Source organism: Cherax quadricarinatus, chromosome 47, assembly GCF_038502225.1.
Source record: "Cherax quadricarinatus isolate ZL_2023a chromosome 47, ASM3850222v1, whole genome shotgun sequence".
Lineage (NCBI taxonomy): Eukaryota > Metazoa > Arthropoda > Malacostraca > Decapoda > Parastacidae > Cherax > Cherax quadricarinatus.
In genome coordinates, this window is record NC_091338.1 from 1,365,328 (window position 1) to 1,392,988 (window position 27,661).

Consider the following 27,661-nt stretch of genomic DNA (forward strand, 5'->3'; position numbering starts at 1 on the left):
GTGTCGTCAGACCTGCTTGCGTATTGGTGTTCTGAAATACGTGTTTGGAGGTCCCTTGATGTTTCGCCCACGTATAACTTGTTGCAGTCATTACAAGGGATTATGTATACCCCTGCAGAGGATGGAGGCTTGTCCTGCCTACTACTGGTGATGTCCTTGATGGTCGTGGTTGTGGAGGTAGATACTTGGAATGATGTTTTGGCAAAGATGTTGGAAACATGTTTGGCAATGGAGTTGGTGGGAAGGACTATGTATCTCTTCTCGGCAGTGTCTTCTCTGGGTGTGTTGAAGATGTTTAGTGCTCGCCGTCTGCAGTCTCTGATGAAGTGACGAGGATAGTGGAGTTTGGAAAATACCTGTTCAATTATAGTGCATTCTTCCTCAAGGAACTCGTTGCTGCAGATTCTGAGTGCACGCAGGAAGAAGCCTATAATTACACCACGTTTGGTTTTGGTGTCGTGGTGAGAGTAGAAGTGGAGAAGATCGTTTTGGTTGGTGGGTTTTCGATAGACTTTAAAACGAAGTTCGTGGTCAGCTTTGCAGAGTAGAACATCAAGGAAAGGAAGAGTGTTGTCGACCTCTTCTTCAAGTGTGAACTGGATTGAAGGCTCGACCTGGTTGAGCTTGTCTTGGAGAGCTTGAACGTTGAAGCGTTTAGGAGTTATGAGGAGAATGTCGTCAACATAACGGAGCCAGGTGACAGACGAAGGAATAATGGTGGAGAAACGTTCGGCTTCTAGATGTTCCATGTATAGGTTCGCTAGGACTGCACTGAGTGGCGAACCCATGGGTAGTCCAAAAGTCTGCTGAAAGAGGTGATTTTCAAAAGAGAAACACGTAAAGCCAACACATAGTTCAACCAGGTCGATGAAGTCGCTGGCTGGAATGGGAAGATCAAGTGAATCGTCAATTTTCTTGCGCAAGAGATCGATGGCTTGTTTAGTAGGTACTTTAGTGAATAGGGAAGTCACGTCAAGGCTGGAAAGTTTCTTGTTCCTGATGTTGATGTTGCGAATGCGATTGAGAAGATCTCCTGAGTGTTTGAGATGTGCTGGACTGATAGTGCCCAAGAGTTTCGAGAGGTGTTTGGCGAGAATTCCTGAGAGCTTGTGGGGAGCACTGCCTATTCCCGAGGATATGGGCCTCAGTGGGATACCAGGCTTGTGAGTCTTTGGCAGGCCGTACATTCTGGCAGGTCTGGGGTTGCTGGGCATGGTGTGCAGAAGTTTCTTCCCTTGTTCTGAGCTCCTCAGAATGCGGCGAGTCCTTTGAAGAAAAGTTTTAGTAAGGTTGTCCACTTGGTTAGTTGTGAGAGGTTTGTAGGTATCTGGGTCGCCACTCAGTGCAGTCCTAGCGAACCTATACATGGAACATCTAGAAGCCGAACGTTTCTCCACCATTATTCCTTCGTCTGTCACCTGGCTCCGTTATGTTGACGACATTCTCCTCATAACTCCTAAACGCTTCAACGTTCAAGCTCTCCAAGACAAGCTCAACCATGTCGAGCCTTCAATCCAGTTCACACTTGAAGAAGAGGTCGACAACACTCTTCCTTTCCTTGATGTTCTACTCTGCAAAGCTGACCACGAACTTCGTTTTAAAGTCTATCGAAAACCCACCAACCAAAACGATCTTCTCCACTTCTACTCTCACCACGACACCAAAACCAAACGTGGTGTAATTATAGGCTTCTTCCTGCGTGCACTCAGAATCTGCAGCAACGAGTTCCTTGAGGAAGAATGCACTATAATTGAACAGGTATTTTCCAAACTCCACTATCCTCGTCACTTCATCAGAGACTGCAGACGGCGAGCACTAAACATCTTCAACACACCCAGAGAAGACACTGCCGAGAAGAGATACATAGTCCTTCCCACCAACTCCATTGCCAAACATGTTTCCAACATCTTTGCCAAAACATCATTCCAAGTATCTACCTCCACAACCACGACCATCAAGGACATCACCAGTAGTAGGCAGGACAAGCCTCCATCCTCTGCAGGGGTATACATAATCCCTTGTAATGACTGCAACAAGTTATACGTGGGCGAAACATCAAGGGACCTCCAAACACGTATTTCAGAACACCAATACGCAAGCAGGTCTGACGACACAAGGAATGCCTGCGTACAACACCGTAATTCACACAACCACTTGATAAACTACAGAAACTCAAGACTTATCGCCACAGAAGACAACACCCAATACCGAAGAATCCTGGAATCATCACTTATTTCTATATCCGACAACTTCAACCAGAATAGTGGCTTCTATAACATAGCTGAACCACTTGCCAAGAAACTTCTTCATCGCTATCCCACATAAGAACACTGTAGAAGGTCTGCTCACAAACTTGTCCAGTCTCCTTTCCAAGCTACCCAAGTTTTTAGACTCTACAACCCAACTCGGTACATCATCAGATGCAGCATTCTTCACCTGACCTCAGCCGGACTATAAATACTCGCGTTCCTTCCACCCCAGGTAGTTCTGTTTGTGACTTGAAAAAGCCCACTGTGTGGGCGAAACGTAGTCAATAAAGGATCACATTATACTGCATTTGTGTTTATATTGCCATTGTGTCGGTATTTTATACCATTTATTTCCATTGTGTGTTTCTTTCCTGGCGAGAGTGACATCATTGAAAGGAAGGAGGGAGGGAGAGTCAACTGTCTGGAGATACCATCTGTGATATTTGTCAAATGGTATTGTGTAGGTGAGAGGGTGTACGTGTGGGTGGAAGGGTGTACGTGTGGGTGGAAGGGTGTACATGTGTAGGAGTGGTGTGCATGTGTAGGAGTGGTGTACATGTGGGTAGGAGGGTATACTGTATGTGTACGTAGGAAGGTGTACATGACAGATTGAACATTAAAATGGTATAAAATACCGACAGGTTGTTAGGTAAGACACATATGCAACAGTTAGGTATCTTTATTTCGAAACGTTTCGCCTACACAGTAGGCTTCTACAGTCGAGTACAGAAAAGTTGATAGAAGCAGAAGATACTTGAAGACGATGTAATCAGTCCATCACCCTTAAAGTTTTGAGGTGGTCAGTCCCTCAGTCTGGAGAAGATCATTGTTCCATAGAATGAAACAGTATCTTCTGCTTCTATCAACTTTTCTGTACTCGACTGTAGAAGCCTACTGTGTAGGCGAAACGTTTCGAAATAAAGATACCTAACTGTTGCATATGTGTCTTACCTAACAAGGTGTACATGTTTACACTGGGGTCTACCGGAGTGTTCAGAGGTCAACGCCCCCGCGACCCAGCCCCAGACCAGGTGTACATCTCAGTCAAGTGAATAAGTATTCTGCGCCTAAGTGTACATATATATTGTGTAAGTGGATGGAGAAGCGTCTGGCAGAGAAGTACACAGTGCACTTTCTTAAACAATTGGAAACAACACATTGGTTGTGAGGCCGTGATGTACACAGCCGTGCCATGGATAAGATGAATACTTAACGTGATGAAATATCCAGTAGGGTAACGATGTGTTCATCACCAGGTGAGAACAGAGATGTAGATCATCATGTGATGAGCACCTCAAGATAAAACACTGAGCAATCCTGTATTGATACAGCGAGTTACAGTGAGTGAAGGTCACAGGGAGTGACAAGTAGTGTTACAGTGAGTGAAGGTCACACGGAGTGACAAGTAGTGTTACAGTGAGTGAAGGTCACAGGGAGTGACAAGTAGTGTTACAGTGAGTGAAGGTCACACGGAGTGACAAGTAGTGTTACAGTGAGTGAAGGTCACAGGGAGTGACAAGTAGTGTTACAGTGAGTGAAGGTCACACGGAGTGACAAGTAGTGTTACAGTGAGTGAAGGTCACACAGGGAGTGACAAGTAGTGTTACAGTGAGTGAAGGTCACACGGAGTGACAAGTAGTGTTACAGTGAGTGAAGGTCACAGGGAGTGACAAGTAGTGTTACAGTGAGTGAAGGTCACAGGGAGTGACAAGTAGTGTTACAGTGAGTGAAGGTCACACGGAGTGACAAGTAGTGTTACAGTGAGTGAAGGTCACAGGGAGTGACAAGTAGTGTTACAGTGAGTGAAGGTCACACGGAGTGACAAGTAGTGTTACAGTGAGTGAAGGTCACACAGGGAGTGACAAGTAGTGTTACAGTGAGTGAAGGTCACACGGAGTGACAAGTAGTGTTACAGTGAGTGAAGGTCACACGGAGTAACAATAAGGTCCTGAGAGGCGACAAAAGGTCACCACTCTTTGAACATTTTGTTTTCCCATGGTTGATTTTATAAACAACTTTGAGAGGAGTTGAGAGATTATGCACCAGACTTGGGGAGAGAATTTGTTGATTCTGTAAGAAACTTGGGCGCGAGATGACAGTTTTTTTTCTTATGATGCGCAGCTCACTCAAATGATTTCACTAACATCCTTGGTTTTACTTGCCCAACTTTGAAAGAAATATATACTTTGAAAAGACAATAAACCTTACGTTGAATGACCTACAGGTGTTTAGACCAACAAATATTTTTATTTATTACCTATGGAATAAGTATCAGTAGCAGTCAAGTTACCTTGTAGGAGAAACTGTCAGTTCAGATGATTTTGAAATATATTTATGAAGAAGCGCTAAACTCTGAAGAGATGCACAGCGCCTGGTGAATGGGAAATAAACAGTTTTGACCTAGGGAAGAGAGCAGCTTTAATTCACTGGATCACGTGTCCTCCACCAACAGTAAGAGATCAGAGCAAGAGATGCAAATAGCATGGCTGGTGTAGCATGTAGTAGCAGTAACATTTACAAAGCACTGATCACGTAGGTCTCACTCAGTACTCAAAGCCATAAAAATATATATACAATAAAAAAAAGGTTATGAAATAAGTTAAATCAGCGAATATAAACACTCAACAAATACTATCATACCAAGTTAAAATTATCAGCACACAAATCCCATTTATTATTAATGTCAAGAAACCCCTAAGAGTTCTCCGAGGTCCCCACAGGTACCTCAGTAACTATAAAAATCATGAAGGCAGAAAGGCCTAAGCCGAGGGGCAAATGTTGAAATATAATGCACAATCAGTGGCACGTAACAAGCTATAAAGAGGGAAATGGGAGCACCTGCGAACAGGTGGGTATGGGAGACACATGTACACCCGATGCTGGTGTAGCAGGTAGCGTCGTAGGTGTAGCGAGTAGCACTGTGTGCGAGTTAATGCTCAGCTAAGACTCCAGCAGCTACCTGGACGCTCGCCAGTTTACCTTCTTATCCGTCATGGCAGCTCCTCTTCAACGCCGCGATAAAAAAAAAAAATCTTCAAAAAAAAAATGTTATCGCGAGCGCCTCAGCGATTTAAAAAATATCTTAAGACAATTCAATCTCGTCTGATTTGTCTCGGGAAACCTTGAGTTTCTGCAGCTGACCAATATACCTTAAAAATAAGATTCACTCTTTCACTTCAATCTCGGTTTCACTTCAATTACTTCAGTATAAGGCTCATTCATCTTTGTCTAGAGAACTGATAATCCAAGCGGGAAAAAATAATAATCTGATCCATGTACCTGACCTCACAAGATCTGTTGACTCAATAGTTTTCCTCAGCAAATTTTGCGCTACTTCCAAAGGCTTTTCCTCTCAAACTTTCCGGTTGGTCATCTCCCTCTTCTTATATGGTCACGTTATGTTCACACAACTGTCTTCTCACTGCTGACCTGTTGCTGTTATTTACGATTTTACTTCATCGTAAGTTTCTTTTTCCAAACTATGAAATGCTCAATGTATAGAATCTAAATCTACAGGAAACCACTGATTTCTATATCTTCGCTTTTCAAGGGAAGGGGTGTTACAGTCGAATCCTTTTCCAGTAACAGTACACCACCACCATCACCCATGTCAGAGTCCGGTAATACATGGGTTTAAGAGTTCTTCACCAGTATCAATACATTTTCCTTGACGGGAACTCTCCTGAAGACTACTTGTCCTGGCTGAATATGTCATTTCAGAAGTTCAACGAAATATGTCTAGAATCTCACCGTTATGTACGAAGCTTATGTTCTCAAGGTGACCCACCGCGCCACCAAGAAGGTGGTCGTTAAAAGGGCAAAATGTCACAAGCCAAGACAAATAAGATCAAACGTTTATTCACTCAAAGGTGAGCTTTTTCCTCTTCGTGAATTAAATAAATTCACTTGTGAGGGAAAAGTCTCTAATTGTGTCGGGTATAATTGTTTCCGTATTACCTGGAAGGTAGTCATGAGCTGACAAAAGCACCTCTCTCTTGCTGTACATCTCAAATTTTGTTTTTACCATATCGGCCTTCTCTCTCCAAGGTAGGGTAACGCAAAATAGAGGAAACAGTCAATATTAAGAACATAAAGGATGAACACTGTAGCAGGTCTACTGGCCAATACTAGGCCAGATAAGACGTGTCGTCTACATAGTAGGCTTCTTCAGTCGAGTACAGAAGAGCTAGCAGAAGCAGTAGAAATGTGAAGACGACGTAATCAGTTCATCACCCTTGAAGACGTAGTTTTGAGGTGATCAGTCCCTCAGCCTGGAGAAGAGTTTTGCTCCATAGTCTGGAGCAGATACCTAACTGTTGCACATATCTCTTACCAACCTGTCGATATTGTGTACCATTTTCATGTTCATTTGTCTAATCTAAATTTGAAGCTACCTAAGGTAGCTGTCATGCCCGAAGTGTACAGACACCACCATAAAACCCTCCTCCTCTCCATATTTCTCAATATTGAGTTAACGACACTACTATAAAAACAACTTTTAATGATTCAGTTTCCACAGCAAGGCTTTGAAAGCACACTAAGATGGGATAAGCGCTTTTAATTTATTTTGGAGAGAGGAAAAGAAAAAAGAACGGGGAGGAAGGGGATGGGGGTAGCCAGCCCATGACTTCAGAGAAAATTCAATAAGGCAAAACTCAAAGGCTTTAGTGAAAGTTGTGGGAGCCAGAGGAGTGGAAGGAGCCAGCTGCGTGACTGAACTCCACCAAGCAGAAGGAAATGTTTGTGAGCGTTTTGCTGCAGAAGATGCCACCACCATCACCCCTGTTACTTTGTCCCTGGCATACACAAGACACGCGCCGAGGGTGCCACACTCCGTGGCATACACAATACACGCACAGGGTGCCACTATCTTGGGTATATACAAGACACGTACAGAGTGCCACACTGTCCCTGGCATACACAAGACACGCAACAAGAGTGCCCCACACACTCTGGCATATACACAAGATTCGTACACAGAGTACCACACTGTCCAGGAAGATTCAGGACAGTGGGGTGATGCCCAGAGACACCAAGTTTCTCTCCCCAACACTCCCCACCCATTAAAACTGTTTAGTCATGCATGAAATGTTACAAATTTGGAAATTATAGATTAGTGTGTATAATTACAAGAGCAGGTGTATGATTTGTAAGTAGTTTACAATGAGTGTAAACAATTGTCACCTTTCATATAAAGGTGAACTATGATGTATATAAAATATAAGTAATTAAAGAACACAAGCCGCTTTAACGGCGGCGCCTTGGGGCTGGTGAAGGGTTTTTGATGCGAGAAATCAGAGTTACCCTCTAGTTCTTTAGATTAAACCTGAGTACCTCTAATCTTCCAGGCGCTGTACGACTGTCACAGCTATCTCCCCACTCTTCCCTGTCATCCCACACTCTTCCCTGCCACATCCCCCACTCGTTACATTTGCCATTCCCTTACACATTTCCCATTACCATTAGAAGCGTACCCGACACCCCTACAACCACCACACACCACCCAATTCCCCCACAAACGACAAGCGAACACAATCTCACCCACACTTCCACATTCGTACGTCCCCCCCCCCACACACACACTCGTACGTCCCACCACCACCTCCACATGCAGGATTAAGGGCTAGAGCCCTGCCACATATTTTACAAGACAAAAGCTCTTATCTTAACTCATTACAAAGCCTGGTCCTTGCAACTGCTCTCTATAAACTGTATATTTATTTATTGTCAAGAGACATTTTCAGTATAAAATTGGACAAAACTACCTGTAAAACTTGTCGTATCAGCCAGGCTGTGATGGCTGGCTCAATACAGATAAATCTGCAGTTTTTCTCACCCAGGAAGAGTGACGTGAGTGGGCAACAGATATAAATACAATTTGGGAAAGGAGGTTGTTGCTTCACAGTTGACCATCATCCAGGTTCAACGTCTGCCTGATATTAACCGTAGCAATTGAAGGCCTAGAGAAGACTTGAGTGTTTATATAAAAAAATCCTCTCTCTTGTAAGGATAGGCTATCCTGAGAGAAGGCAATTCCCATTTAAAAGTAACTCCATCAGCACTACCGCTGCTGCTGCTGCTGCTGCTGCTGCTGCTGGAATGAAACCTTTGAAGCTTTTTGTAACTGTTGAATGCATAATGGAATACTGGAGTTAGTAGTCAAAGCGTTACCAGTAAAACTAGTGGCTTCACAGGATAAAAACTGCTGTTTCCTCTTGTGTCAGTCAAGTATTCTGAAATTAAATTTATCCTCAAGTATCAGCTGACAGACATGTGTAGCAATGCCGCACCACAGATTTTTTTTTTTTTTTTACAAGTTTTGGGACAAATATTTTTCTTGTGGGACTCTTGAATCTTCAGATGAAATGTGTATCAACAGAAGGTATCACCATGCTCGTGACCAAGAAATTTTATTACGAATTTTTTTTACTAATCTAACAAGTGATACCTGTGCGTAAAGTTTTAGGGAAGGATAACTGCTGTTTGATGTACTCCTGAGTGTAGGAGCGCTTGCGCCTGCGCTGAAACACCTTGTACCGCCCGTGTGTTTAGGTCTCTCATCTTACTTTCAAAATCATCATACCTCGTGTAATCTTTCTGAACGTTACTGAAGCCTGCGCAAACACCGCACTTTCTGGAACATTCAGAAATTGACTTCTAGAATAGCGTAAACGGAGTAAGACCAGGTTACTTTTAAATGTTTGCACCTGCAAGTGAGATGGCCATACCGCAGAACTTACCCAATTCTATTTCTTCCCACAGTGGATCGATCCCACAGTGATGGCCAAGATTAGGGCTGTGGGCACCACAGTCATATTCTTTGGTCCTCGCCAGCGGCCTCGCCATCAGGATTCTGTGCTGCAGAAGACCACAAGGTGCACACCAAGTGGTCTCCAGGTCTCCAGCAGTGGCCTTCAGGTCTCCAGGAGTGGTCTCAATGTCGTCTCCGTAGCAGCGCCCGGTGCCAAAGCCTCAGACACATCCGGACTAACACCGCAAGATGGAACCAGAACGTAAGTATTATGCTAACGTGGAATGTTCTGTTTTCCAAGGTATTTTAGCAGTTTAACTATGTGCGCAACAATGTACAACACACACACACACACACACACACACACACACACACACACACACACACACACACACACACGTATGTGTGCGTGTATGTGGTAGTTACTAGTTATCAAAGGCACTTATCGATAGATATTCGTGTCAATTAAACTTTAATACAACTGTCATAACAAAGCAAGTACTTATTTTTTCACATGATTACATTTCTTTCAATAAGATTGTTTACATTATCAGAAAGCAGTTAAAATCAGATTTCCTTAGTCAATGAGCTGTAAAGAACCCATTAAGGTTTAATGCATATTATATACACACGAAATATTAACACTTATGCTTCAGTTCTCAAATTTTAAATTAGGCTTCAGATATATGGATAGGGAATTGCGCAAAATTTTTCCAATATATATTAGGTAAATTTTTGACTTTACATTAGTATTATGGTGCTAGTGTATGTTATTAAATATGTGTAAAGTAACTAAACAATGGCTCTCAAATCTATATAATACGAGATATGAAGAAAATCTGATTGCTAAATAAACACGTGTACATTGGCAGATATAATGAGCACAATATATGGTTAAAAACTAGACGGTTTATTAAAATTCTGCAGAACAAAAGGAGAGAATTTTAAAATGAGAAACAAGTAGTGGTGACAGGATACAAGAATTCTTTTTATTGAGAATTGCAGAACAATGAAACAGGTTACAAGGGCGGCTGATACAAAAACTGGATATTTAAAGCAATTTTTTTTTATAACCAGTGAAGACATGACATCACACCGACGCAGTAAACAAATAGGTCATCTCACAGGAATGTTGAGTAATGTTATGTTGCAGAGGTTTATCAGCGCCGAGGATCGTAGGTGTGGTGAGAAAACGCACTTCCTCCAGCACCATCTCAGCACCCAATGACACATCCTCGCATCACTCCCACGACCTCTCTCACACCAGGTCAGTGCCACTTGTCCTTCAGCAAGGTCACAGGTTATCGTGGCGATGGTCTGGTCATAATACTGCTTTCCTGTTTTGTTCAAAATATAACTGTGCAATATAAGTATGCAATAATTTCGCAAAAATCATTCTGAATCCAACGAAAAAAAATATTATTATTATTAAATTATTGTAAAATTATCTAAAATATATTTAGTTGAATTAGGCTAAATTAAATTGAGCTTGTTATAATAAGGTTAGGTAAGTTTTCTAAAGTACTTTTGGTACAAAATTTATTAGTTTTTACATTAACAAATGAAAAAAAAATAGCTTTAAACGTAGTTCTTATAAGAGAAATTTGTAGGAACTTAATTTTAAACGAGTTCTTGCTAACTGATCAGTTTTACCTATTCGGCACGACGTACATCACACATACATACACAGCTACTAATGTTTGTTTATCCATACAGCAGTGCCGGCAACCAGGACTCCAGTAAGTGTGTCAAGTGGCGTAACCAGAGTGACACCATTGTCTATAACTTCACCCGTCACTCTCCTCCCACGGCCTGGATGTGAACTTCACCCGTCACTCTCCTCCCACGGCCTGGATGTGAACTTCACCCGTCACTCTCCTCCCACGGCCTGGATGTGAACTTCACCCGTCACTCTCCTCCCACGGCCTGGATGTGAACTTCACCCGTCACTCTCCTCCCACGGCCTGGATGTGAACTTCACCCGTCACTCTCCTCCCACGGCCTGGATGTGAACTTCACCCGTCACTCTCCTCCCACGGCCTGGATGTGAACTTCACCCGTCACTCTCCTCCCACGGCCTGGATGTGAACTTCACCCGTCACTCCTCCCACGGCCTGGATGTGAACTTCACCCGTCACTCTCCTCCCACGGCCTGGATGTGAACTTCACCCGTCACTCTCCTCCCACGGCCTGGATGTGAACTTCACCCGTCACTCTCCTCCCACGACCTGGATGTGAACTTCACCCGTCACTCTCCTCCCACGGCCTGGATGTGAACTTCACCCGTCACTCTCCTCCCACGGCCTGGATGTGAACTTCACCCGTCACTCTCCTCCCGCGGCCTGGATGTGAACTTCACCCGTCACTCTCCTCCCACGGCCTGGATGCGAGCTTCACACAGATTGGTGGCTCTCATGGTGGTGAGCTTACCGCTGCACGAGGACTGTACATCGTACGCAACTCAACACGAGGGATCAATCTTCATGAAGTCGCAACAGTGGCTGCAACAACTGATTGTTAACGCGTAATTTGGGAAGCTTTAAAACTACGTTTCGGACCGAAACGTAGTTTAAAAGTTCTCTCTCCTAATTGTGGGTTAGTTGAATGAATGTCCATGAATGAGTTTCACACCAGTTCCCAGTCAAGTCAAAGAGATGTTAGAAGTATTTCTTTAGTCAGAGTAGTCAGGAAGTGGAATAGTCTGGCAAGTGACGTAGTGAGGCAGGAACCACACATAGTTGAGGTATGATAAAGCTCATGGAGCTGGGAGAAAGAGGACCTAGTAGCGATCAGTGAAGATGTCTCAACCCCTGCAACCACAAATAGGCGAGTACACACACACACACACACACACACACACACACACACACACACACACACACAATCACTAAGTGCAATACCATCAAACTTAGTTTGGGTAACTTTGCTCAATCTTCAGCCTCCAGGCGAAGACGACCCTACCCAATTATTACAGTTTCTTTAGACCATCCCTAGTTAGGTCTTGAGACCAACGTTACTGTTAAAGTTAAAACAATAAGATATAAGAATGTGTGTAATGGAGTTAGTATGCTACTGGTTGCCATGCATTTTGTGATACAAATTTTTCAATATTTTATGCATTTCCTTAGCTTGTAAGGTTCAGATTAATATAAATCTGATGTATACCCTCTACACACATACACATCTGTATATACACTTAATAATGTATGAGTGAACCTTAACTAGTGTACACGAGCAGCGATATGTTAGTTCAGAGACGACATGACCACCTAGACCACCTAGGAAAAGTAAAACCATTACACCATCACCTCAGCCATCGTCACCACTTAAACCATCACCACCCTTCACCATACACCGTGCTTACCATACACCCCCATACCCTCACTACACATTCTTTCACCACACTCCAGTCCATACCATCACCACGTACCCTATACCATCACAACATACCCTCACTTCACATCACAGCCTAATCTCAGCCACAAAAAACACCCCCCCCCACACACACATATTATTGACTTAATATCAGTAGAAAGTCATACGAGAAGATTGATTTATGTTCATCAATAAAGGGTTGCAATATAACAAAAGGATGCACTGAAGCGTGTGCTTAACAGTACTGAACTGTGAACTTTTCCCCATCCCAGAGAAATAGTGTAGAACAAAGTTCTACGCAATGCTAAAATTGATCTCTGGCCTCATTGAGGTCGTTATCAATGTTATATATGAACAGTGGAGTGTCTGAGGTCATCAGTGTTACGCGAACAAGTGTCTTGGGCCCTGAACAATGTTATAACTGAACAAATGTTATAGATGAACAATGAGACTTTGATCTTGTGTAACACTCTTGACACTGATTATAAATAAAGCGTTTTTCTTAACTGCTGTCTTTATTCTTAGAACCTTTACCTGTTATGACACTTCTTGTGCTCGCGGGGAAGCGCTAAACTCGTGGCTGGAAGATCACACAGTGCTCGGGAATAGGGAAGGGGAGGGAAGTGGGCTAATTAGGCTTGATTCAAGTTAAGAGGGACAGCTGTAACTCCTCGGCTCAAGAGCCCCTCACCAGCATCAATGTACATTCTTGACGGGTGTTAACCCCATGTCTCTTACCCACGCCTCCGTCATTACTGGTGGCTAGTTACTGGACGCTAGTGAAGGATCTTGATAAAGCAAATTTAAGTTATCCTAAGTTTCCTTTGATTAAATCTCACTGACTCCCATTCCCCAGGCGCTGTACGATCCCAACGGGTTTCGCGCTTCCCCGTAAATGTAAAAATAAGATGCTTGCAGTTGTATGGCCTCAGCAGTTGACCTCTGCTGTACGAGAAGAGAGAACCAGTCTCTGAACTGTGAACAAAGAACGAAGGTAAACTCCAAGCTGGGTACTCAGTTTAAAAAAAAAAAGCGAGGAATGATCTACCTGGTATTCACTACAGGAAAATCATTTACAAGGACTTCGAGGAAAGCATTCATTCAGTTTCCTTGTTCAGCTCAAAATTAGCTTCCAAATTTTAAATAAATTTGAAGAACAAACTTCTAATGCGATTTCGTGTTATTACGATTTACAGAGTCATTACCATGATTTTCTGATTATTAACGTCACCCAGAAATTAAACACCACATTCCATACAACAATTATACTACATGTAGAGCCTTGACTATATGGGGTATCACCGTAGCTTGGCCTGTTCTCCAGTCTTCAGGTCTGGTACAACACTTCTTGGAGGGGCTGTTTCTAACCAGTGTGTTTTAGTATCGTTTGAGGATAGTCTGGCAACGGATACTATTTTCCATTAAGTTCCACTGAGATATATTAATCATAACATTAATGGTAAACAGTACCGACAAGTTGATGACTGACACTTGAAACACGGTATCTTTATGCTTTTTATTCGTACCAAAGATGCCCAGGTCCTACAATGTCTTGTATTCATAGACTATATTAAACGAATCTCGAGACCGTCAATGAAAACAGCAAAAGCCAATTATCTAGTGTTGGCAGCCTCGATGGAAGAGTCTTAGTTAACAGTAAAGAATTCTTCATGAAGAGAAGTTTCCACCCAGCTCGATTAATATTTTTTCGTTCCACTAACATTAAGTTATGGATCCTTAAGGTTATCGACTTCGTCAGCGGAGCTGATGAGTTCAGAGTTACTCCCCTTGAGTCAGCAATGTAGGCAATGTCATCAGCACGCCGCTGTTGCTGCTGCAGCAACAGCATAAGTAGCAGTACGAGCAGCAGGTAGAGACATCTCCAAAATCTGATCAACTGCGTTGTCGTGAGTCTGCAAGTGATCAATGTCAGGAGAGTCTTCTTTTAACACACATCCTTAACTACTGGACAATCATTCACCTTACACACGTGTTCTCAATTCTCGTCTACCCGAGCGGGAACACCTGCCAGCTTTCCTTTCCATTACGTTCACAATTTTCATGTCTCCATGTATGTATCTTTTCCTCTCCACTATTTTAACATGCTTTACTAAGTTAAATAACTTTCAGTTCATTTCAAAGTTCAGAAGAATCTAAGGTATGCTACTCACCCTCCCCAGGATGCCACCAATATTAAGCAACCTGAGGCGAGCACAAAGGCTGCACATGAAGCTTCAACTCTGACAACTGTGTAGTCTTCTCATGACTAAATAAAGCTCTACACAGAGCGAAATGTTGTCCCAGTAAACTTGGTTAAGACACTGGCGTGTTTTCTTTAATATCGGCAGTACGACAATCAGGATGCTGTTTACTGCTTTTTAATTAATTTTTCTTGGTTATGTGATTACCTGGATGGATGGATGAATCTCAATCTATCCATCCATCTCTCTCTCATAAAATAAATATCTTCATCGTCGACAAATTCTCCAACGTTTTTGCGTCTACTTCACAAAACAATTACAAGACAAATTGGTGCAAACCAGTCATTGTAATCTTGTGGGTGATGACTCGACACAGTTGGTCCTCCAGCGGAAAAGATTATCACTCAGACTAAGCTCTCAACCATCATCATGCTGACCATCTCTAATCTTCAGCCCTCGTAATACGCTCTTTCAAATTTACAAAATACATTAACAGGTCCCATGAAAAAGGATTTTTCGAATGACGTCACGTTTTGTTGACAAACCGCTGAGGTCTGGTCTGGGACCGGGCCGGGGGGAGGGGGGGGCGTTGACCTCTAAAACATCCCTCAGTGTATCTCCTGACCTGCAAGATGGTGGAAGAACTCTTCTCCAAACCATACCACGGGTGGGGTTTGAACTCGCGGTTAGTGAGTTATAACATGCATGAACCGTGACCTGTACCTATGTAGAGCGTTCGCCTCACAACCAAAGCACCCGAGCTCACTCCAGGGCGAGACGGGATGCATGAGCAAGTCGCCTAATACTTGCTGTCCCTATTGATAAGCACATACCCAGGAATTAGGCAACTTCTGTGGGTGGCATCCTGAGACAGGATCTAAGGACTCCAATAGAAATATGCCACACGGCTTGGCTTTCTGTAGTTATCCTGGGTTATTAACCATCTTGAGTTTCTAGTACGAAGGCTGTGGTACTGGTGGTCAAATCAGCTATTTGCACAGTCTAAAGTCATAAGCATGATTAATTCTTTACACTGTGGAATGACAGTAGGCATGAGAGATAATATTTGTTTGATATCTGATGAAAGTAATCCAAGCTGCCGTTCCGGAGAAACAGAGGTGAGCCAGTAAGTAGGAAAGTAAAGGAGAGAGAGAGGCAGGAAGAAGAGACGAGAGGAAGGCAAGAGGGGGAGAGGAAGTCAAGAGGAAGGCAAGAGGGGGAGAGGAAGTCAAGAGGAAGGCAAGAGGGAGAGAGGAAGTCAAGAGGAAGGCAAGAGGGGGAGAGGAAGTCAAGAGAAAGGCAAGAGGGAGAGGAATCAGCACGCTGTGTTCTCAACAACTCTTCAACTGTTTGAAGATAAGTTTAACGCTCCCAGGATTACTAAAACGTGTATACCCTTGTTCCACCAAGAGGCGTCGTTCCTCTGATTCCAGTAGGGAAAACAGGAACAGCCAAAGACAGTAAATAAATTTAGAGGAATCCAAAATACTTCACATATACAAAATCCTGAGTTTGCAAAAGCACTTTGCAAGTGCAATCATGGTGTGAGAGTACATCAAATGCCTGCAAAACTAGTAACTGGAAAAGTGAGCAGATGGATTTTTTTCACCTAACAAATAGGACTCAAAGAATACTAGCAAACAAAGTCAGATGTTGCCACTGTAAAAATCTTAGTTTTGCAAGGTACAGTATTAGCCTCTACCATTTTCTTCATCTTCATATCCGACACAGACAGGGCTATAAATCTTTGTATATCTGTAAACGAAACAAGAATTTATAAGTGTGGTATCCAAGTTAACAGAATTTCCAGGCGGATATCAACCAAACTTTCCACTGGGCCACAGAAAATATGTTTAACGAGGCTAAATTTCAGATATTTCGTTATAGAAAAACTGAGGAAATAAAAACTAAAATAAATTATACAACTAATTCTAATCACACAAAAGTGGAAATTTAACGGATTTAGTTGTTATAACAAGAACTTTAAAAACAAAAGATGACAAGCTAATAATGGACGGGGGCGCACATCTACAACATTCTTCAGGTATCCTTGAGGGCGGTTAGTACCTTTGCTGTCACCAGGGAGGTTACTACATACCTTTGGTCTCCCTTTTCTGATTCACTCTGGCTCTCATAAGCCATTTCGTCCTGATTTCCCTATTACTTTTATTAATTATTAAAAATAAAAAGGCACAACTCCTATGTGCGGGTATTGGTGTATTATAATTATTACAATCATAGGGAATACGCTAAACCCGTGGGGGCCATACAGCGACTCGGGTAATGGGATGCAGTGAGCATCGATCCAAGGGTCAGATCACGTTAATTTCCTTGCTCACCGGCGTCAAGGACCGCCGGTGAGCGGGGTCTAATATCCATAAAAAAAAAAATTACATTTCTCTTCCTTCCTCAGAGCTGGAGTAGACTCCACATCCTTGGTCTGCATGACCAACTTCCCTCGGGAGGAAGACGGCTTTTAAAATGCACTTTACCATCAGGGCTACATTTTTCGGACCCGTCGCGTTGCGTCGCGTCTGCAGAGCACCTCGGAAATTTGGCCTCTGGGATATTTTTAGCATTTTTCGCAGGGACTTTAGAAACATGAGAGTGGAGGAACGCTGCAGCAGACCTACAAGGGCCCCAATGAATGTCACTATTTTTTATTTTTTGAAAAAGGAAGGGGGGGGGTATCCTAGGAAATTTACACAGTAAACAAGTGATATCACAATATGCAAAACAACCGCTGTAAAAAAATAGTGAAATTCCAAGGGCTTTCGTGACTTCTCACATTATCAAGGACCTGTGAGAAATCATGAAAATACTTGAGATTTCACTATGATAATTTGTGTAACTGTATTTGTGTACATGTATTTCAATAACCTTACTGGCCCAAGACAGATGTACAAGACGTGTACACCACCTGGTTATCTTTACTGTGGAGACGTGTCAACAACCAGTGGTTTTAACAGTCCAAAACAGAAAATTACTGGAAATAATAATTCACGAAGGCTGTGAAAGACATGAAGTAGTCTGACGTGATCAGTCCCCAGACTTTATCACTGTATTGCAGACGGTGGAAAACGTACAGCAGTAGTTTGTGGTGATGAGCCTCTGTCTTGAAAACCCATCCTTGGCAGGTCTTTCTCAAATAACTCGTCTCACTAATATGCAGACGTGGGTCAGGGAGTTTATCACCAGGTAAAACTATTTATTGTACTGTAAATTAGTGTACTGCAATTTGATATAGTGTAATGAAGATAATTTTTAATACAATGTATTGTAAATCTATTACGATATAAAGCTTATTTAGATCCGTCTGTAGTCTTTCCTCTGTCATGTCATTTGCGTATACAAAACAGTTCTGGAGCCCCACTTAACGCACCTGCCCATTCCAACACCTCTTCCTGTAGATGAATGGTTCAGAGAACCGACATGTTGATAAATTAGACACATGTGCAACTCTTGGGTATCTTTATTGAGGAAACGTTTCGCCACACAGTGGCTTCATCAGTCCATACAAAGGAGAATCTTGAAGAATAGGAGGAGAATGAGGTAATCAGTCCCTCAACCTTGAGTCGATGTGGTCAGTCCATCAATCTTGAATAGAATCATTCTATTCAAGATTGATGGACTGACCACATCGACTCAAGGTTGAGGGACTGATTACCTCATTCTCCTCCTATTCTTCAAGATTCTCCTTTGTATGGACTGATGAAGCCACTGTGTGGCGAAACGTTTCCTCAATAAAGATACCCAAGAGTTGCACATGTGTCTAATTTATCAACACCTCTTCCTGAACGACAACGCACGGTTTCCTTCCCTTAAGTACTCCTTGATGCATTATGCTTTCCATTATTCCTCTACCTGTGTCCCGGTATCTTCAGTGGAAGTGCATCGTACAACCTCGCTCTCCTAATTTTCGTTACCTTGTCACAGAACTAGCAGATTTGTGAGACAGGATTTACCATGTCTAAAACCATGCTGGCTGTCGTCTATGAACCCACTCCTCTCCAAGTGGATGCTTCGAAAAAAAAGAAAGAGAGAGAGAGAGAGAGAGAGAGAGAGAGAGAGAGAGAGAGAGAGAATGAGAATGAAGTTATTTTAAATAAAGTCTAGAGAATTCATTTCATCCTAGAATATGATCTATACAACAGTTAATCTTTAAATTTGCCCGAAATGCTCTGCATACAAAGGTGCTTTTGGCATGTACACCCAACTATTATATTCCTCTGTACAACCATGTATCATGTCAAAACAAACACCTTAATCTTAAACAGTTCACAATTTTAAGAACAAGAACTATGTTTACTGAAGAGTCCCATCAAGCCCGGCTAACAATCACAATATGATCATTTTCTTTTACAGTAACAAACTGAACTAAAGAAAACGTTTGGCGGCATTTCACTACGAGGGAAAATGAAATGAAAATCTTTCCTGTGTGTAATGTAGGTTAGCTGCTAAGTTTGTGTTGGGATTCTTAACCCGGGGAAGGGTTAGCCACCCAGGATAACGCAATAAAATCATCGAAGACTCATATTTTGACTGAGGCCCTGCCATCTTGTCCCCCAGGATGCGACCCACACCAGTCGACTAACGTTTAGGTACTTACTGGTAAGTGAACAAGAACAGCAGGTGTAAGGAAACGTGCTCACTGTTCCCACTCGTGCCGGGGACTGAACCACGGACACAAGTGTGTGAGGAGAGCGCTGCCAAGAGAGCTACATCAGGGTCAAGAATGCTTTAATACTTAAAACAGGGCTTAAAGCAAACACTCAGCGTATATACACAGACTTGTAGCTCTGTATATACACTGTACTGATATACAAGTATACAGGGAAATGCACGTGAGCTTTGACCTAGTCTTCCTAAAGAAACATCACCATTAATACCGTGTGCCTCAGTAATGTTGATTAGAAAGACTTACTCCAACATTTGGGTATCTTTACCCTCAACACAGATACCCAAGAATCAAGATACCCAAATGTTGCACAGGTCTCCTTTTTCAACTTGTCGGTTTTTTAAACCATTAATAAAAAAGATAATGTAACAAGTTCATAAACCATCTTTTTACCTCTGATAAACTTTTGACGAGTTACGGGAGTTTTCCTACTTTCATATAGCCCGGCCCTGGGGCAGGCTGGTGCTTGCCTGGCCAACCAGATTGTTGCTGCTGGCGGCGCACACAACTTCCGTCACCAGTTGCCCCAGAAAGAACAATTCAAAATGAAAAGTAAGTGGAAATGAAAACCTGTATTTTCGTAGAATACAGCATATAGTTATAATTGTTAACATTTTTAACAGAGTGGAAAGCCCTGTCTACACAACAGTTTAAGATTACCTTATATATACTGGTTAATATTTCTCTGGGTTAACAGTATAAGACTTGTTTACAGATATAGTAAAGTCACTTTGTGCAGAATCTCACAATTTACAAGTAACGTTTTATTGTGAAAAACTTTGAAAATTTACTGCTTTATAAAGCGTAGTTTGTAAATTAAGTTTGTTGAGAAAATAGAGTATCACTTACGCGTCCTCAAAACACCATATTACACTGAACTGCTACAAATAATGATATACTCACTCATTGTGAATGACTATACAAGGTGGAGGCATCAATCATACCCTTGTGATGTATCACCAACACACATCGACTGTGTATATGCAACACTAACCATAAGTCATACCCATAAATCCTGGGACTAGTCTCGTTGCGAACCTCTAATTTAAGTAGTTTCAGCACAAGTTTTCCAATGTGTAAGTACGATGGTGGTGCTGCTCACGCCATGATAGGCCAACTTGTGTCTGTACATAATAGCACTATTGGATTACTACCCCGAAGAGGTTAGTAACCCAGGATGACCCAATCAAGCCAAGCAGTGTGGCTTACTTCTATTGGATTCCTTTAATATGCAATCCCGGGATGCGACTCACAACAGTCGACTAACACTCGGGTACCAATTTACTGCTTGGTGAAGAAGGGACAAGTGGTGTAAGGAAACAACCCCAACGTTTCCACCGAGATCGACCTCTTGTCATTCATTTGTGAGTCGAAAACATCCCCACTTGATCTAGAAACATCACTCAGGCGATTCTAAATGATTACCAACACAACTCTTACAACTTAAGTTGTCCTCAGTCGAGTTGCAGAAATAAAAGATCTTTATAATATATGTATATATATATATATATATATATATATATATATATATATATATATATATATATATATATATATGCAAAACAACCACTCTGAAAGAATAGAGAAATTCCAAGCGTATCATTCAAGTATCATAACTGCATTTCAACAGTTGACATATCTTAAAAGTTTTAAAAAGAAAATAACAGGGATGATTATAGTATGTTGGGAAAAGTTTCGGTCTAAGAAGAGCGAAACGTCGTCTATACTTGTTCTGTCAGAGTAGATTTAACTGTTGGTGTCACATTTTACAACAAGCAGCAATATTACGCTTGTCAGACCAAAAACACACACACTAATTTTTTTTTTATCAAAACGTTTCGCTCAGTGTCTATTTCCACAGATGCCTCAACATAACACCGACCTACCATTTTTCTCCCTTCTCTTTTCTGTTCTCATCCTTCACGAGCATTCTGCTTCCGCTGGGCGTTTTCTTTCAACTAGAAGACTTGGGGTCACACACTGATCTAAACATACACTCATGCTTGAAGTTCCTAGATCTTCTAGTACTGGAAGTCTCAAGAAGATATCAATTCGAACCTCGATCTAAGCATACACTTGTGCTGAGATGAGTTACCTTGCGTGGAGACGTCGCCGGAGGAGGTGGAGGAGGAGGAGGAGCACCATCTTCTGCTGACGGAGGCACACGGGAGAGCGGCAGTGACGGGAAGAGGCAGCTGAAACAAAAAGAAAGGTACTGGAGTGAACGTGTAGCCGGGATATTATACATGGATGTGAACGTGTGCGATGACATGTGCACATTGGTACCAATATTCGTATATTACAGGCCAGTATCTGTCACACCTGGACAAAATTAATTAATTAATTATAAGAAGATTGGCTGAACATCCAGATAACAAGGAGTCAAAAATACAATCTATTATAGACAACTTATTAAGAGTTCTAGAGGTTCATAAATGTTAGGAGAGAGAGAGGGGGTTGTCTTCATATTCATAAACTATCTGAAGGCTTCTGACACGGTGCCACATACCGAAGACTGATAAACACGCTGCAGGCACAAGCAGCATGGATGACACCGAGTGTCAGAGCTTTAAAGGGAACCAAACAAGACGAAAACTAGTGATAATTGAGATATCAAGTTGGGCAAGAAAGAACAAGCAAATTATTATTAATAATGCTAATCATCGTCATATTAATGGTACGTGGAGATTTGCTTTATAGTCAGGTTGTGGTTGAGGGGCTGGGGAAGGGGTTAGTTCTCCCTCTGGTTTTGGTGCTAGGTGAAGCAGTTGTGGTAGCTGTGTTTTGTTATGGTGCTGTGGTGAGGTAGTAACAGGTAAGAAAGTCATGATGTTTGAAGAGTGTGTTCACCTTGTAGATCACTCAATATTCTTCACAACAAAAGAAAACAGCTCTCAGAACACTCAAGGTAAACAAAAATATAAATATCACGAAAACAACCAAACACGAATTGACGACTTCCTACCAAGGCTCAGAGACCGATCACCATCCATCAAAGGTAAGGTACTGACGACCTCCCATCACGGCTGGAGAACTTTACCACCTATCAAAGGGTGAAGGACTGATAACCTCAATATTATAACTAGAAAAAAAAAACATTAAAATGTTCCCGGTATCCCTACAGGCAACCTGGTACACCACCATTTCTCTACGAGCCGCAGCTACCATGACTTGGCACATCTCCCTGAGCTCTGATCTCTCATCTTCGTATCTAAACAAAAACGGTGAGAGTTGAATGATTTTCCTGTTGACCTCGTCTGTGGCCGTTGCTACCGTGAACGTGAAAATTAAAGCATCTTGCATTGTTCTAATTTCTGTGGTGAAGTTTTAAGTATTTCTGGGAGGTAGTGAAACTAATTTTCTGCAAGGCGACTATGTTCCGTCTTAACATAATCCTGCAATACCCACGACCTGTTTATGTATATAGTTGAACATTGGTGTTTCCTTCCTTTATACATATTAACCTAACACTGATTTTATAAATATATATATATATATATATATATATATATAATATATATATATATATATATATATATATATATATATATATATATATATATATATATATATATAATGTATATAAACACGCAGCTGGTTTCCGGGCTTCACCTACTCTGGCAGCAAGGTTGTTGTTGTTAGCAGTCTGCGGTTGGTACCGTGTGACAACTTGCTAATCTAAGATAAAACCTTCCTCGCTCCTTTCCCTAAATGATCCACCATCACCACCACAACCTTCACCACCACAGCCTTCACCACTACAACCGTCACCACCACAACCTTCACCACCCAACCTTCACCACCACAAACTTCACCACCACAAACTTCACCACCACAAACTTCACCACCACAAACTTCACCACCACAAACTTCACCACCACAAACTTCACCACCACAAACTTCACCACCACAAACTTCACCACCACAAACTTCACCACCACAAACTTCACCACCACAAACTTCACCACCACAAACTTCACCACCACAAACTTCACCACCACAAACTTCACCACCACAAACTTCACCACCACAAACTTCACCACCACAAACTTCACCACCACAAACTTCACCACCACAAACTTCACCACCACAAACTTCACCACCACAAACTTCACCACCACAAACTTCACCACCACAAACTTCACCACCACAAACTTCACCACCACAAACTTCACCACCACAAACTTCACCACCACAAACTTCACCACCACAAACTTCACCACCACAAACTTCACCACCACAAACTTCACCACCACAAACTTCACCACCACAAACTTCACCACCACAAACTTCACCACCACAAACTTCACCACCACAAACTTCACCACCACAAACTTCACCACCACAAACTTCACCACCACAAACTTCACCACACTACACAATATCTTACTTGAACCAAGATATTCCGAGATGGTCTTGTGTTTATAGTGAAGATCGACACAGGCGACCACAAGACGAGCTGTGAATGTGCAATGTTGGCCAGGCTTATGAGGCCACGGAGGAGGGAGGGAGGGAGGGAAGGAGAGAGGAAAGGAAAGAGAAATGGGAGGAAGAGGCACAGAGAGAAAGAAACAAATGGAGGAGGGAGAGGGAGGCATAGGTGAATAGAGAGGAGAGGGGAAGAAGGGAATTAGTAGGGAAAAGGAGAGAGAAATACCAACCGCAGCACCAACGGCAGCAGCAGCCGCATCCCAGACCATGTTATGGCCTTGCAATTGCGATGGGCAAGTGTGACCTGTTTTAAACTCACGTTGCCCTGGGTTGTGCAATTGTAGTGATTGTCAATCTTGATTTTTAAACCTTCTAAAACACACTCTCAAAGGTTTGATGATACATGTCTATGTGATCGGCTCAACTTTTTCTGCAATAAATGTGTTATCTTGGTAGAGTGAAGCTACATACGTGAGTTTAATGTCTGTCACTCTGTATGGCGCTATCAGTTTTCTCTCGATGTTTTCCAGTACTTTAAACAGTATCTATTTTTCGCTTTTTGAGAAAGTGAGTTCTTCGGGCAGTTCAGTAACTCTTCGTCTTCGCCTGTACAGGGAGCGACTTTCTCTAACTTGCAACATTTTATTTTCTTAACAGTAAGAATGTGAAGCACACTTCTAGTATTGAGCTCATCCTCTCCAGACACTGGTTAAATTCATGTTAACCAGTCATACCATCGTCCCAGCATATTATAGTAATGTAATGATTTAACCCCAGTTAATGTATTTATTACTGAAGTTGAATTTGTTGAATACATCCTCATGACTATTTTGCTGTTCAAGACCAGTGTTTATACAGTCTGAACTCCATACAGTTTGCTGTATTAGACACCGTTATGTTCTGTACCAGATCCTCAATCTGTGAATGTAAAACTCAAGGATATTTTCTAGTCTGGTTAATTCCACTACCTGCTGGATTATGGCGAATTTACCAGTTTTAACAGCTCTTTGTGTGAGAATGTTCTTCCGAGCTGCCTCCTGGGATTTCCTCTGCTGTTTCTAACATTCTTTCATCTCAGATGTCTAACTAAAATAACCAAGCAACAGAATGTTTTCAAGAAGTTGTATCTGGTGGTTTATATACAAGCAAAACAGCCAGACTGACTCAATTTTCACTACCAAAATATCAACTATATTGTTAGTGGTGCAATACTTGTATAGTATAGCAATAATCAGAGATAAACACAGGAAAAATAGAATATATACTGAAGATAAGTCATATAATGTTTCAGACTGAGGATAAGTCTCTGAGTCACTGAATGTTCACTAATATTCACTTGCCATAAAAAATTGTCTTTAGGCTTTTTAACAACTGTCTTAACACAAGCAAAATTTCTTATACTGTCTCTGAAAGAAAAAGAATGTTGACTGGAGACAATATCAATGAGGTGTTAAGAAACTCGGCTAAGGAAGAAAGAGGTCAGTGCTAGCAGAAATCGCCTAACAATAATCCACAGCATCACGTTTGGGAAGGTCGCTCCCTGGAATCTGGAATGGGAACAATTTTGGGAATCATGGATATGAAGGGCCAGAGTTATGTGATAAGCTCGTACACTCTAAATTGGGCTGTGAGGGGAGAGTGGGCTGAGGGGAGAGTGGGCTGTGAGGGGAAAAGTAGGCTGTGAATGAGCGGGGGTACGTCTGTCTCTCCGTCTGTTTCTGTCTGTGTCATCGGTTGTGGCTATGAAACAAATCTACCAGAATGAAGTGAGAGGAAACTTGTGTTGCCAGACTGGAGGCAGGAGAGCGCGCAATGACCTTAATGGCCGCACTTGAAAAAGCAATTCCTCCTCACTTGTTTGTCTGTGCCTGATTGGAAATTTTGTTAAGAGGCTGGAGGGTGAAGACAAATCGGGGCGCTCCGCCCCCTGGATCAATGTCTTCCAAAGAGGGACGTATTGTGAGAGACTGGGATCTGAAGCAGATTACGACTTGCACACTATTTTGGTGCCAGGAGAGCGAGGGAGATCAAGAACACATTCACGGCCCACAACACACTATCCTAAGGAATGTATTTCTATTGATTTGCAGCCGCTAAGAAAATACACACACTTGGCGGCCCTGGATACCTCATTATGTATATATTTATTTTTAATCCGTACATCAGAAATTAAAGTAACTCTGGTAGTGTGGTCGTGTAGTCGACAGTCTGATAATGAGACAAAGTTCTCTCTGAGCCAGACTTCCAACAGTAACAACAGTTGCACATCTATATGAACTACGAACAAATTTTGAAGGAATTTAATCTAAACAAAATCACACAACAGAAGTAATTAGTGACAATGTGAAGAACAATCAGTCACTGGTGATACTCAAATGTAATTACGAGTTAATACATACTAAATTATTTTAATTATTAGGAGATTTATCTTGTACGAGTAACGAGGGGTAACGTTTACAAATTAACAAATCAAGAGATTCTTCAGTGGCTTAGGAACACGAATCAAAATTTATGAAATATGTAGAGCTCAGCTCCGGTGTACAACACTGGCCATCAAGACATTTATAGGTAAGACACATATGCAACAGTTAGGTATCTTTATTTCGAAATAAAGATACCTAACTGTTGCATATGTGTCTTACCTAACAACCTGTCGGTATTTTATACCATTTTAATGTCCAAGACATTTATATTAACTTAATAATTATAGTACACAAATATACAATAAAACATCAAGTGCTAGGAAGGAAAATATTCGAAACAACTGCAGGGAGAAACCTAAAGATGTTTCCCACATATCAATTTCGTTTTTGCGAAGTATGTTATACTCCTGTTGTGGACTATACAATAGTTTCTACTCAATATTCTACCTTTATTCATTTTGTATTGGTCAAAAGAACTGGTGCTGCTGATCGTAGAGAATCACTAAATTTATGAAATACCGTAAGAGAAAGCGAAAATGGGAAGTGCTTCGTCAGTGTACTTGCAGGAAGGACTCTTCTCTCACACTATTTACATCAGCTGGAGAACACACCTTGGTTACACGGGTCTACACATCAATAGCAGTGACTGACTTTCACTGTCTTGTCTGTAGGGACCTCGGGGAAATTTTAGGGGCCTTATAAGATTAACGTAATGGGGTTTGTAAGTGATGCTGGTTATTTTAACTTGGTATGATGATATTTATTCGTGTTGAGTATTTATGTTCGTTATTTCTATTTGTTAATTTAATCCTCTTTATTTTTTGTATACAATTTTTATGGCTGTGAGCTCTGAGTGACCTACGTGGTCGAAGTGTTTAGTAAATGTTACAACCACTACTAATACTACTAACACTATATTAATATTACTACTACTCTCCAGCCTCCTTCCCCCCCCCCCACACACACATTCCTCCTCTATCACTTACATTCTCTCCATCCATCTATCTTTCATTCCTTCTCCCACATGTTCAGAAATATTACTTACCTGAAAATTTCAATTAGTTCCTCGCCCACCTACTACCTCGTTTATTCGTCTATCTTCCCCTTCGTTCTTTCCCGGTTTGTCTTCTCTCCGAAACTAAGGAAGAAGGGGATGAGGTGGAAGGGGAAGCAGTGGTGTGTGAGGGGAGAAGAGGAGGTAGAAGAGGGAGGAGGTGCTTGACCAGCCTCTCACACAGGTCAACATGTAGGATATGCTGCCACTCACAAGGTGGGGAAAATGTTTTATGATCTCGGGCCTCCAACTGCTGAATAACTAGTAAACAATTCCGCTAACAATTTAAATATTATTATAATCATGGGGGAGCGCTAAACCCGTAGGATTATACAATAATACTAACAATAATATATAAAAACAAGCCACGGGGGATGGAAATCTTCAACTCTTCTTGCATTATTAAGATCGCCTGACTGCCACTGTATTACATGCATGTATATATAACTAATCCTTATAGCAAATGTTTCTTTCTTGAGCGTCAAGGTTCTGGATCAAA

The 27,661-nt window shown here is 41.9% G+C and overlaps 2 protein-coding genes across 10 annotated transcripts in view; one reads left to right on the forward strand and one right to left on the reverse strand.

Moving 5' to 3' along the window:
• LOC128696546 (serine-rich adhesin for platelets) overlaps nucleotides 1–12,881 on the forward strand; it is a 104,330-nt gene extending 91,449 nt beyond the window's left edge. For 6 of the 7 annotated variants that reach the window (XM_053787850.2, XM_053787852.2, XM_053787853.2 and 3 more), the window contains 3 exons: nucleotides 9,012–9,262; nucleotides 10,154–10,267; nucleotides 10,717–12,881. In XM_053787850.2, coding sequence (XP_053643825.1) covers nucleotides 9,012–9,262; nucleotides 10,154–10,267; nucleotides 10,717–10,822 — 471 coding nt within the window. In that variant the 3' untranslated portion in view covers nucleotides 10,823–12,881. The remainder of the gene's footprint in view (nucleotides 1–9,011; nucleotides 9,263–10,153; nucleotides 10,268–10,716) is intronic. The other variant, XM_053787849.2, reaches the window with a different exon arrangement.
• Nucleotides 1–27,661, reverse strand: part of MCU (mitochondrial calcium uniporter) — a 498,142-nt gene that overhangs the window by 170,031 nt on the left and 300,450 nt on the right. For all 3 annotated transcript variants that reach the window (XM_053787856.2, XM_053787857.2, XM_053787858.2), the window contains one exon: nucleotides 21,350–21,449. In XM_053787856.2, the coding sequence (XP_053643831.1) occupies nucleotides 21,350–21,449 (100 nt within the window). The remainder of the gene's footprint in view (nucleotides 1–21,349; nucleotides 21,450–27,661) is intronic.